Source organism: Sebastes fasciatus, chromosome 3 (genome assembly GCF_043250625.1).
Source record: "Sebastes fasciatus isolate fSebFas1 chromosome 3, fSebFas1.pri, whole genome shotgun sequence".
Taxonomy (NCBI): domain Eukaryota; kingdom Metazoa; phylum Chordata; class Actinopteri; order Perciformes; family Sebastidae; genus Sebastes; species Sebastes fasciatus.
The window spans coordinates 32,360,316-32,373,803 of NC_133797.1; the positions used below are offsets into that span (position 1 = coordinate 32,360,316).

Genomic DNA, 13,488 nt, shown 5'->3' on the forward strand with positions numbered 1-13,488 from the left:
TGTATTCCATTTATGTTTGTTCATTCGGGCTCACATGCATGGCTTAGCCTACTTACCAACAGGGGGAAAAACGTGAAAAAAAATAATTAATACAGTTTTTCACAAGGCAGAATGTCAAATGGGAATAAAGGCCTAATGAGGTTATTTTAAACCTGTGCACATCAGAATCAGAATCTCTTTATTCGCCAAATGTACAACAGGAATTTGTCTTGGTGATACAGCACAGTAAAAAGTAAAAGAAGCTAGAAAGTTAAAGGCAGATGAAAACAATAATATATTCACTTAAGAATGGTTAAAATGCTGCATTATTCTACATATACATATATAGTCCTGGTAAATATACACATACAATCTTCAACATTCATTAAAAATAGATAGATAGATAGATAGACAGATGGATAGTAACTTTATTGATCCCGAGGGAAATTCAAGTTTCCAGCATCACAGTTCCATAGTGCAAAACATGTCAGTAAAAAGGCAGTAAAAAAGTTAGTAGTGCAAAGTACAAAGTACAAAAAAATATACCAGGTATAAAAGTATAAGGCGATGAAGAAAACTGTTAAAACTGAATATAGTGCAGGGTAACAGCTGTGATACACGTCTATTAAGAAAAGTGAATATAGTGCAGAAGAGATTGTTAAAAATGAGTATAGTGCAGGGTAACTCCAGTAGCTTAGTCTATGAAAGTGCACTGTGTGCATTAGCTGTCCTGCCGACCGTCCTCCTATAAATAAATATTAGACAAATGTAGCATCAGTCACTCAAATCATACATATATTTATACAAATACATATCATTCATCTATTAACTATCATATGATCATTACATAACTCTAAGAGTAAATATTAGCCAATAACACGCTGCTAATTGATCGTACTCGAATATTATCCAATCAGCTTTCTCTATCACTCTAATATTAACCAATCAGCTTTCTCTATCACTCTAATATTAACCAATCAGCTTTCTCTATCACTCTAATATTAACCAATCAGATTTCTCTATCACTCTAATATTAACCAATCAGCGCTCTCGCAGTGATTCCTTCGACCAATGGCGTTGAGTCCGGAAAGGACAACAGGAAGTGAACGTCCTCTGCTGTCAGAGGGAGAAGCTAAAGCTAAAGCGGTTAGCTGTTCAGAGGAGCTAAAACCACCGCTAATGTGCTAGATTATCTTTACTACAATGTGTTTAAAGTAGTTTATTAGTTGAATGGAGGAACAGGTAACATTCTGACATGCTGTGTTTTGTCGAAAAGTGATTAATATCTCGGGTCAGGCCGGTTTGAATGCTAGGTAGCTAACGTAAGCTAGCTTTGGTAAGCTAACAGTACATTACATGTATCTGAAGACTGCAGTCTGGAGGAAGACAGAAGAGCATCGCTGAAATGAGTCAAGATACTACAAAGCATCGAGCATCTTAACCCATTTTTACAGCAGGTACGTAGTTTGTTAGCTAGTGTGGCTTTAATTGTTGGTATTATGTATATTTAAAGGAGTTAGCAACTTGACTAATTATAGGCTTGGATCAATCAATCAACATTTATTTGTATAACCCTTTACAATAACCAAAAGGTACCCAAAGTGCTTTAAGAAATAACAGGAATAAAAACATAACATCATAAAAAGGTACATAAAAAGCACAGGACAAATGTCACAGCTCTACTAGGTATTAAAAGACAATCTAAATAAAGAAAGTGTTGAGTTTAGATTTAAGAAGTAAAAGGTCAGTGATATAGTGTGTATATCATGAGGGTAACTTGTTCCATCGTTTAGGAGCAGCGACAGCAAAAGCACGATCACCCCACAGCTTATACCTCGACCTTGGATGTTGTGTTAAAAGAAAAATGTGTTGTTGCAGGACCAAACTAATAAGTTACATTGAAATTACTGTAATGAAGTCAAGACCAGTAAAATACTGCAGACTGGATGTTACTAGCCATAGGGTTACTGAATATGCATTTATGTTTCTGATGACATGAACTATTTGCAGTAATTATCCGATGAACACTTGAAACATGAATTTATTCCTTTTCTGTTGTTGTGTTCTTCACGTGACTGTTAATTATATCTTCTGGAAAAGGGATTAACATTTTTAATATAATATCCTGTCTTATATATTCTACTGATAGGAAGGAGTTCTTTTATATGTTAATGTAATAAACGAGTAATCAGGTCAGCTCTGATCACCTGACTAAGAAAAATAACTCATGTAATGGTATTGTTTGTAAGTTACTTTTAAGAAAAAGAAAATATACTGTAAACAAGTATGGATTCTACAAATGAACACAAAAGTCCAAGTATAAAAACATTCCACATTTCTCTGTTCACTGACAGTGTATTTATTTGTACCATGGAGCATTTTTGTTTGTGATAGATGTGATTCAAATGCAGACACCTGAAGTGCAGTATGTGTAGCAGGTACGTAGTTGTTTATCTAGTGTAGCTTTAATTGTTGGTATTAGCTATGTTTAAAGGAGTTAGTCACTAGACTAATTATAGGCTTGGATGTTGTGTTAGAACATAAATGTGTTGTTGCAGGACCAAACTAATAAGTTACATTGAAATTACTGAGAGGATGTTGGTCTAAACGTTGTTAACTTACTGCCCTCACACTCACATTACTAGGCAGTGTCAGATACATACAGGGTTTGAAATTAAGTCTTTTCCTCACGCCACTCTGGCAGGTCACTGAACATTTCTACTAGACACACAATTGTTTTTTTCTGCCACTTCTGAAATCTATGTAGAACGCTTTAGAATTGTAAACTCTAGGGCTGTCTGGCGATACGATACCTATCATGATACAGGGGTTACGATTCAATATATTGCGATATTATTTAAATCTAAATTTAGGAAAACGGTGATAGTATAAAAAACACACCACCATATGCATAAAATTTGAGTAAAATCTTTAAATTTGTTATGCAATCAGAATAGTAAGATTTTCATTTCTCTTTGCAAATAAAATAAAGTATTGACTGAGTTAATCTTTGCTTGTAAACTATTAATTAGAAATCAACACAGGGTTTTTGAGAATCGATACAGTATCACTAAACATAATATTGCAACACTCCATATTGTCAATATTTTCTTCCACTACTAGTAAACACTGAGTCAGTGGTGAACAGACAGTAGAAATATGGATCATGTAACCTTAATCCTGACTATTTTTAATTTAGGAATTGCTTTTTAAGAATGATATTTTTTAATATAAGGAAAACCTGTCTGCCATGGTCGCAGGTGACCTCAAATTTGTACCTGCCACAACCAACATTTACCCTGTATTTGGCAGGTGGCAGGTGCTAATTTCATTCCCTGGATACTTGTCTGTCCTGCTTTAACAAGATGTTTAACAGCTTGATCTGCAATGAGGAATGATGACAAGCCTCCATACTAATCAGATGACTTTCACAGTTGCTGAGAAATGCCCGACATGGTATGCTGGTTGTCAAATGCTAATCACATGACATACATGTTCCCCATCAAGTGTGCAATCGGTGACTACACACATGGTGCTGCTGTTCCCTGTTGAAACTACTATTCATCAGTTTCAGGGACAGGGTGGAAAAGTCACTGGTACTTTCCTTTTGTGTATTGTGCATTATGAAAGCAGTAGTTGAAGACCGATGACTTAAGTTTACACTGACAAACTTTGCATTTATTTATATTTTTCAGGAAGTGAGGACTTGCATTTGGCCTGCCTACAGACTGGTTGTAGTGTCGTTTTCCTTTACAGTATAATAAAACCATGTGTTTTTTAGAGTATGAAACTTCATTTATAGGAGGGCTGGGCAATATATTGATTTTATATCCATATCGTGATATGAGACTAGATATCGTCTTAGATTGTGGATATCGTAATATGGCATACATGTTGTCTTTTCCTGGTTTTGAAGGCTGCATTACGGTAAAGTGATGTAATTATCTGAACTTACCAGTCTGTTCTAGCTGTTCTATTTTTTTTCCTTAACTACTCAATCATTATATCCACATTACTAATGATTATTTATCAAAAATGTCACTGTGTAAATATTTTGTGAAGGCACCAATGGTCAACCCTACAATATTGTTGATATTATATTGTGATATTTGATTTTCTCCATATTGAAATCTTATCTATCTTGAAAATATCCCAGCCCTTGGAAATGTAGTTTGACAAAATAATTCTGACTTAAGGTCTACTTACCAGCTTTTTCTGGGGCCTTCAACTGGGGGTGCAAGTTCCATCATTTCCATTATTGATTAATTTGCAGAGGATTAATCTGCCTCACAAAAAAAAACTTTAACAGGGAGAAAAAGGAAGATCCCTCTTCCAGGATTCACATACGTGCAATGTATGTTCTATATAGTAGACAGATGTAAAAATGGTAAAATGATGATTTACCCAATGTTAGGTTAAAAAGTACAAACACATATCAATGAGTTAATGTTAAGTGTAGATTAAAGAGTTTCCGGCAGAGTGAAGAATGTGGACACAACATGTCATCAGTCAATAAATGACCTATTTTTCTTTCCAGTTCTGTGTTGCAATGAGGAGCTCCAGTGTTCAGCTCTGAGGGCTCAGAGGCATGAACTCCGTTTCCCCCAGCGCAGTACAGTACGTAGGGGGAGTGATGCAGGATGAGCTGGTGGAGAGCCGGAGGCAGCAGCCCCTGGAGCGGCAGGGCAGCTTCGGTCCCAGGCCGCCACAGACTCCAGATCCCGGCAGAGAGGCAACCGGAGAGCCTGACGAGATGGACAAACTGAAAGCCAAACTGATGTCGGCATGGAACAACGTCAAATATGGTTCGTACTTAGTCTTGAAGGAAGAGTGTGTGGATGACTATATGCATATACTGTATATTTATATATTAAGGCTGGCAAGATTTGCGTTCAGCTCTCTGAATGGGCTACTTTGCCAACTTCCGTTTTCTCTGCTCCTCTTTTTGTAGGTTGGACTGTTAAGTCTAAAACCTCCTTCAACAAGATATCGCCAGTCACTGTCCTGGGACACTCCTATCTGCTCAACAGTGAGGGTAAGCTCTAAATACACAAACGTATCTTAAAAATCTCAAGGTTGATCCCTTTCTTATCAAAAGTGCCTGACAGCAGATGCTGCTTTTCTTCTCTAGAAAGAGACTCCAGGTGTTGTAGTGATGTGTTTTTGGTTAACCACAGCGGTGCAAGTCATTTTCCTTTTGAAAGGTGGCTGGGTTTACATCTGAGACCACAAAGCAGTAGACAAAAAAAAAAAATTCCCCTCGCTTTCCTTTCACATGTAAACTGATCTTTCTCATGTCGGATAAACATGAGATAAAATTCATGAACAGTGTGAGTCAACATAGTGTAAGAGTTCTCTTTCTTTTCTCTGTCTCGTCCTCCACTCCTTCACCTCCTCTCAGACGAGGTGGAGCGGTTTCGTCTGGCTTTTGTGTCCAGGATTTGGCTGACCTACAGGAGGGAGTTCCCTCAACTGGAGGGCTCCACCTGGACCACAGACTGTGGATGGGGCTGCATGCTGCGCAGTGGGCAGATGCTGCTGGCACAGGGGCTCCTGGTCCATTTGATGCCCAGAGGTTTGTCTTTCTCACAGTTACAGTTTTACTTTCACCCACAGAAAATATAGGTACATTTAAGCCTGGCTGATATTGTTTTTTCAGTGAATCTGATCCAGTTATCTCGCAATAGTGTGACACATATTACATTCTCTCTGCAGAAAGTAAGTACGCCTTTAAATTGAAAGGACTAAGTTTTCTTGAGACAGATAATGGGACACACCTGACCTCTTTTCATACTTACTTTTAGTCTAATTCATGTGTTCTTCTTCCCACTTTTTATATCTCTCCCGCAAGTTTTTAATATGCCTCCACGCCGGCGATAGCCATGGCTGGAGCCATGTGTTTATATATATTTTTGAGTTGTCCGTCTGTACGTCTGTCCGACCCATTCTCATGAACACAATATCTCAGAAACGCCTTTAGAGAATTACTTTAAATTTAGCAGAAACATCCACTTGGAGTAAAAGATGAACTGATTAGATTTTGCTGGTCAAGGTCACTGTGACCTCACAAAACACATTTTTGGCCGTAATTCAAGAATTCATATGCTAATTATGACAATTTCACACAAATGTCTAATAGGATAAAATGATAATGTGATGATGTTTTGACCAGACATGATGTAAACTCTAACTTGATTGGTTTGCAGAGGCATACAACTGCAATGCTGTAATTCTATTTTATGCAGTTTCATTCATTAATGCTGCTGTTCATCTCTCCTTTTGTCCTTTTTATACATATTTTATCAGCTTTACTTACCTTGATCTATTTCTGTTTCTATTCATTGCAGACAGTGTTTGTCTGCTTCATGGCCTCTTGTGTTTTGCTTCTCTCTTCTGCTCCATCTCTTTCTGTGTTTTTCTATTTTTTTTTTCATTGTGTCAATGCTGATTAGTATGGCAATCAAAAGAGGTTGTTTAAAGCTAAGAAGACAAAGGAAATTCAAGATAAACATTCCCCAGATATTTAGCCTGGATGTGCTTGGTTGCTAAGTTAAATGCCTTTTTTGTATTCCGTAGATTGGGCTTGGCCAGATGCTCAGCAGCTAACGGAGGTGGACTTCGAGGTGTTCAGACCGCGCTCCCCGGCCCGGGCTGTAGGGGTCCCCATCCCCTCCTTTGGTTCTCCACGTGGATCCAACACCCCAGAAAAGTCTCTGACGAGTGATCAGGCCCCCAAATGCAGCCAGAAGAAGAGACCTGAGTCTGTAAGGGACAGGCAGGCAGAGCCCATGCACCACAAGCTGGTCACATGGTTCGGGGATCAGCCCCCACAGCTAGCACCTTTTGGGCTTCACCAGCTGGTGGAAATCGGCAAAAGTTCAGGGAAGAAGGCTGGTGACTGGTATGGCCCCTCTATAGTGGCACACATAGTACGGTAAGGGCGTTGGAAGAGGCTTTGTTTTTTACAAGCAAGGATTTACAATTTTCTAAAATGATTTACATAGTTAAGCATTCATTGGAGTTATGAATCTTCTTTTCTTTTCTTTTTTTCAGAAAAGCGGTAGCCAGAACCTCTGTGCTTCATAACCTGGCTGTATATGTGGCTCAGGACTGTACAGGTGAGATTAAATAACAGACTAGAGATCTGTTGAGTTTAATAATTACTCCTTGTGAGAGTCCAGGTCAGAGGTATCAGTATGTTTCTTGCTTTGCTCCAACATGTATTCCTTCTGGAAATATCTAAAGAAGTCTTTTTCATATTTTTTCTCATCATGTATTCAGTGTACAAAGAGGACGTGGTGAATCTATGTGACCTGTCACTAAGCCAGACTCCCCCCGATCCGTCCAGCCAAGCCTGGAAGTCTGTCATCATACTGGTGCCTGTACGGCTGGGAGGGGAGGCCCTCAACCCGTCCTACATCGAATGTGTCAAGGTCTGAATATTCTGCCTTCACACCACCCATCCAACGAGCCCTCTGAGCTCACTAGACTAATGTTTAGTGATGAACTTAAGTTCTCTCTCTCATATCTCTTAACTCATATTGAAAACATCTGTGTTCATTTCCAGAACATCCTGAAGCTGGAGTGTTGTATTGGCATCATCGGAGGCAAACCGAAGCATTCACTTTACTTCGTTGGCTTCCAAGGTGAGAGCTTTTCTTTCTTTTTTTTTAAAGAATGAAAGGAATCAAGGGATTTAAGACTTCAGACGAAGGACCTGGGCTGCGTTGGAAATCACATACTATGCACTACATACTCAATATGTGTACTATCGTTCAACATCGGATGCACTGAACTGTAACTGTAATTGCCACGTCACTTCCTGAGAGCCTCCCTGTCGGTTGGAGACGCGTAACCGTGGTAACCTGTACCAACCTCATGTGACCAAACAATGATTTGTGAGAATCATAAAGTCTGAACTAATTTAAAAAATATATTACGCCTCTAGCAAAGTAAAATCTTATACTTGCACTTAAATTGAAGCGTTATTGACATTACAGAGCTGTCCGCCCTTGTTTGTTATGAAAGTTGTCGTCACTACCACATTGCATTGTGGGATATTTATACCGGCGTAGTGTCCAGTGTTTGCTTAATGTAATATTTCACTGGGATTGGTATGCAATTCACCTAATACGGTTCTATACTAAGGTCTCGGACATACCAAAAAATCTCACATACCTTTTTAGCGTACTAAATAGCATGTTAGTGTGGAATTTCTTTGGATACAGCAAGAGCCAGGACCAAAGAGAACATTTTTGGCAATATCTGTCTCAGAAATGAACGCTGCTCATACTATTATCAAGACACAGTATACTTGCGCTCAACATGTTGCACTCCTACTACTGCCTCCCTTTAATCTCTTGACTCCGTCTCACGGTTGAGTCACCTGTCAAGAGTTGATAAACTAAAAACACAGTGTGCACAGTGAGTCTGTTGCTGTACGGCTGAGTGAACCACCAACTTCTGTTTTTTGATATTGATGAGGGCTCTCTACCTCTTTTTCTAGAGGTGCATGATGGTGATACTGTGTTAGTTGGTTATCCTTTCCTCACCATGAGTTATACTCACTAACTTAAAACAATGATTTAAACACAGCATGGTATAAGCACAAGTATACACTTTACTTTTATTTTCATGATGTTCAAAAACAACTGGGAGCTGACGAAACTTTGCTTTTAGCTCATCGGCTGTTTTAGTTTATCAGAACTCCCTTGAGAATTAAATATTCTGCTTCAACAATTCTTTCAGTACACAATGATAGTAATAATAAAGCCAAGCACTCGATGCAGGTCCGTCTCCTTCACATGTTTGCTCATTATGAATTGTACCAGGGCTGCAACTAACGATTATTTTCATTATGGATTATTTTCTAGATCAATCGTTTGGTCTATAAAATGTAAGAAAATAGTGAAAAATGTCCATCCCAGGTTCTCAAAGTCCAAGGTGATGTCTTTAAATGTCTTGTTTTGTCAGTCCAGAATCCAAAGATATTCAGTCTAATATGATTTTAAATCAGAGAACAGCAAGAAATCTCCATATGCGAGACGCTGAAAACAGCATTTTCTGCCATTTTTTGCATGAAAAATTACTTTTAACGATGGATAGGTTATCAAATTAGTTGACAATTATTTTTATCTTGATCGACTAATCGTGGCAGCTCTAATTTGTACACAGGCCTGTTAAAAATGTAAATGTCTAATTATTTCTGATAGGAATCGTGTAAAGCTGTCATCTTCAATGCTGTGTAATTACAGTCAGAAGGGAAAGAAAAACTGGGTTGCTGCCTGTGACGTGCTTAGAAACCATCACTTCCTAAAATATACTTCTTTCTAATCATTAATTTCCTCTTACTGGAACAATGATTCTGAAAATCATTAACAAGACACACAATAGAGGAAGTGAAAAATTGTTTTAGAAACCAAAACTTGTTACAGAAAAACAAATTAATACTTTTAAATACAGAGGTAGATTTTTTTTTGGTGCCAGAATCTAATGATTGTTAAAAGAAACTGCGGTTTATCACACTTGGTATTAGCATCACTGCTCAACCATAGCAGCTTGGGTCAGTGGGATCGATATCTAAGAATGGGGAAACGGCAACTAACACTTTGCAGGTGGTGATTTATTTTAATTCCTCGTTCTGACTTCTCCTTCCTGTCTGTTAGACGAGCAGCTGCTATATCTGGATCCTCACTACTGCCAGCCTGTGGTGGATGTCTCACAAGCTAACTTCTCACTGGAGGTTAGTTGCTTTGTGTTCATCTCTCTTTGCATTTTTGTCACTATCTCTCTCTCACTCCAGGCTGACTGGCTTTTTATCAGATCATATAGGACTTGGTCCATGTGACTCTCTTGCTCAATAGTGTTCTGACTGTACAGACCGCTAAAGATAACATGTCCTGTCATGAACTTGTATTGACCTGTATTGTTTGACCTCTGTCTGCTTCTGTCATTCTCCAGTCGTTCCACTGTTGCTCTCCCAAGAAGATGCCCTTCAACCGCATGGATCCCAGCTGCACCATCGGCTTTTATGCCAAGAACAAGAAGGACTTTGAGTCTCTATGTTCTGCTGTTAGTGTGGTGAGATTTTACACCCTCCTACCACTATCGGACAATTTAACTTCCTACGCTGTTAAAGGATAGGTTCAGAATTTTTAGATCAATCACATAGATTAACCAAACATGCCACACAGATCCCAAGTCTGCTATAGATACTTGAATGATACTGTTTAGGATGTATTACAAAGATGTAGACCACAGCATGCTGGCTGGGAGAGAGGCGAGCCCACAGGAGCTGGGGGAAGCCAGCCTTTAAATATGTAGCTATCAGGCTGGAACTAATCAGTTTCCTTTAATCACCTGTACACTCAGGTAAGCTGTAGTCAGGTGCTAGGTGAAATTAAGGCCTTGTCCACACGTACACAGGTATTTTGTAAACGTTGTTTTTCCTCCTTCGTTCTCAAAAACAAAATCTCGTCCACACAAGCACGGTTTAAAAAAAATTAAAATGCAAAAACATAATTAAAGTGAAGCCAATGGGCAGGTTGGGCCACACACACACACACACACACACACACACACACTGGCGACGTTGGCGGCGGGGTCTGTGTTGTGGGAGTGTTGCATTGGATAAGTAGCAGTGACCTCCGTAGCACATTCTGAACCCTAGTCCACTATTCCTCGTAATAGTGGACGTGTAACTGTACATTTACAGGTGTAAACATGAATGAGTTCTGTCAGCAAGGTTATTTTGGCCACGTCTGCCGTTTATGTGTTAGTGTCGCCGTTGCACGACATGTCGCCTCATTAATGACGCCTCACAAAGGAGATAACCGTGCACACTGACGTTACAAGCCAAAACAGTTTTCAGTGTTGACGTGTAGACAGTGAAAACAGAGTTTTTGGCTTGTAACATCAGAGTGTGCGCCGTTATCTCCTTTGTCAGGTGTCACTATCTGAGTGTGGACGAAAGCCGTAAAACCCGTAGAAAAAGCTATGTTTACAAAAAAAAAACATGTACGTGTGGACAATGCCTTACTCGCATTGTGTGACCAAAAGCAGGCAGGACAGGGAATAGTGTGGGTAGGGTTGTAAACATACCTCTCTCAAACTAGCTAGACACTGGGGAGCCTTGCAATTTTGTTTGTCAAAGTTTATTCAGATTGAACTCTGGGAGCTCCTCAATATATGATGATTACACACTGAGCCGCTACAGCAGGGAGAGAGAGATCCACAAACACCCACAGAGGGATTTAAAGCACATATTACACAAATATACAAACACAATGTCACCATATAACCTCTGGATCTTAACGAGGGCACCTGACTGTTGTTTTTGACTTGACAGACTTGAAAAATGTGAACCTATTCTTTAAGAAGCTCTATTTGCTGCTTTTCTTTCTTTCAAATCTTGCATATTGAACATCTTTCAATTTTTGTACTTTGGGTCGAACATAAAACAAGCTATTTTAAAACATAAACTAATTGTGAAAGACAGATTCATCGATAATGAAAATAACTCGTTACAGTTCTAGTATAATTTCGGCTCACAAACAACATAGAAAGGACTTGATTTGATAGATATTCATCTACTCTCTTGACATGACATTTTCTCGTTGAGTCTGTCTACTTGTGAGATATTCTGGGACATTTTGTTAACTTGATTTTGTCGTCCTCCCAGGCCCTGTCATCATCGACGGAGAAGTACCCCATCTTTACCTTCGTAGAGGGCCAGGGTCAGGATTATGGACTTGAGGGTCACAGCAGCAATCACAGTGGACCCGCAACCCACATCCTGCCCCCCGGCAGACTGGGCAGGAGTAACAACAGAAGGAACAGTGATGAGTTTGTCTTCCTGTAAGACACAGAGGAGGATGCTCTCTCAGCACTCACCTGTAGTGGGCAGCAGAGGACACCTCATTTCCTCTCAAAGGGAAAGACTTGATTCTGTTGATGGTGCAGCTGAAAGGTGACGCTTTTGTGCTTTATCGCCTTCACTGGTCAACAGAAATAAAAACTGTGTTACTTCTGTCATCACTTTTTGTGTGGATGGGTATTACAAGCTAACAGACATTAATGAGTACTGTCTGGAGCATTATTTTACTGGGCAAAAGCATGATTTCAAAATGGATCATGGTTGGAAATGTTTCAAGTACTTGAAGTAGTCTTGATTCACTTTTATCAGAAACCCCAAAAAAAGCCTCAAAGTCGAGTATTTATTAGTTAAAAACAAGCATTTTAAAGTACTCCATTCAACTACTGTGTTTCCGTCCGGGTCTGAACTGGACAGGAAGGTGATGTGTGGTCTACATGATATATGATAAACTCACTGGTCAGTTATGAGGCATGATGCCTTTACTTGTATGATATACCATCTGCTGAACACATCCTGTTTGTTTTTCATTCTTTAAATTAATTTATCGGGTTTATGAGTGTGTGTTTGTGTGTGAGTGAGTGTGGGGGGTTAGTGTAGTTTATTAGTCTGTCTTAAATAAGTGTACTGATGTATTTAGGAGTCTTTCATGTTGAGTTTCACTATTCTTCCAAGAGCATCTTGAACAGATGTAAATTAATTCTAGTGTTCCAATTTAGCCCCAAATATCACACAGATAACCAGGGTCTTGATCTCCCACATGCTCCGATATTGATCATTAAGAATATATGAAACACTCCCAGAAATCTGCTCTCACTCTGCTCTTGAAGAGTTACTCAAGCTCCCAGGTTGAGGGGTGAAGAGAAATGATCCCTTCTGTTGGAAATGGATGTGTATCTTTACCTGGTAAACTGTGGCTTTTCCCATGAAGCAGGATTATAAAGTTATCTGGATGCATTTGCAAAGTAAAAACCAGAGCAGCTGTTTTGACTTCTGGTTCTGGGTTTTACTTGGTAAAGTTATACAGTCAGTAAGACCGGCCCGAGCTGAATGGAGTTTTTGCTGCAGTGTCATTTGTGTTTAGTTTGGCCCTTTTCTACGTGAAGGCTACTACTGCAAGTTGCACTACTACTGTTATTTGGTTTGTTGTCCTGATTAAACTTCAAACACTGGAATCACATTTTACTTGTATCTCATACTGTCTAGATTAGCGGTTCTGTTTTGTTCTTAACTGCAGCACTGACTGTTTACTCTGACTATTTTCATCTTCAAAATGAGACGAATGAGTGTCCTTAACATCAGTTTGTTTTGCAGGAGGATGCTGTTGCACATTGCATTTTACTCAAAACTAGTCTTCACATTTAATTTCTTGAAGCTCACCTGTCCTGTGATCTGGTTTCAAATCTCTCTCTGCAACCTGGACAGAAATAGGCCTGAGGGAAGACCCCCAAAAGTGCTTTAGTTTTCGAGATACCCCTACCGGAGGTAGAACAAAGCACAACAATGATTTTCATATTCTCTTAGGTTTCCCATATATGAAATGGATTCTTGGATAAAAATATTTTACTGCAAAAGTGGTTAAATTGACAGATATTGTGACATAACCCATAAATAAAAAAAGCGCAAAATGAAGCCAG

The 13,488-nt window shown here is 39.2% G+C and overlaps 1 protein-coding gene across 1 annotated transcript; it reads left to right on the forward strand.

Moving 5' to 3' along the window:
• The first annotated feature begins 1,066 nt into the window (after positions 1-1,066).
• On the forward strand, positions 1,067-13,031 carry atg4da (autophagy related 4D, cysteine peptidase a). The gene is made up of 11 exons (XM_074630371.1): positions 1,067-1,436; positions 4,517-4,784; positions 4,931-5,014; positions 5,381-5,554; positions 6,556-6,913; positions 7,033-7,097; positions 7,261-7,412; positions 7,547-7,625; positions 9,645-9,721; positions 9,940-10,059; positions 11,660-13,031. The coding sequence occupies exons 2-11, from the start codon at positions 4,568-4,570 to the stop codon at positions 11,837-11,839; spliced, it is 1,506 nt and encodes a 501-aa protein (XP_074486472.1). The 5' UTR covers positions 1,067-1,436; positions 4,517-4,567; the 3' UTR covers positions 11,840-13,031.
• The last annotated feature ends 457 nt before the right edge of the window (positions 13,032-13,488 follow it).

Bases quoted from the DNA above. Each gene is read 5' to 3' on its own strand.
- atg4da (XM_074630371.1), top strand. From the start codon at position 4,568: ATGAACTCCGTTTCCCCCAGCGCAGTACAGTACGTAGGGGGAGTGATG. The intron at 5,015-5,380 runs GTAAGCTCTAAA...ACCTCCTCTCAG, and splicing joins CTATCTGCTCAACAGTGAGG to ACGAGGTGGAGCGGTTTCGT. The intron at 6,914-7,032 runs GTAAGGGCGTTG...TCTTTTTTTCAG, and splicing joins ATAGTGGCACACATAGTACG to AAAAGCGGTAGCCAGAACCT.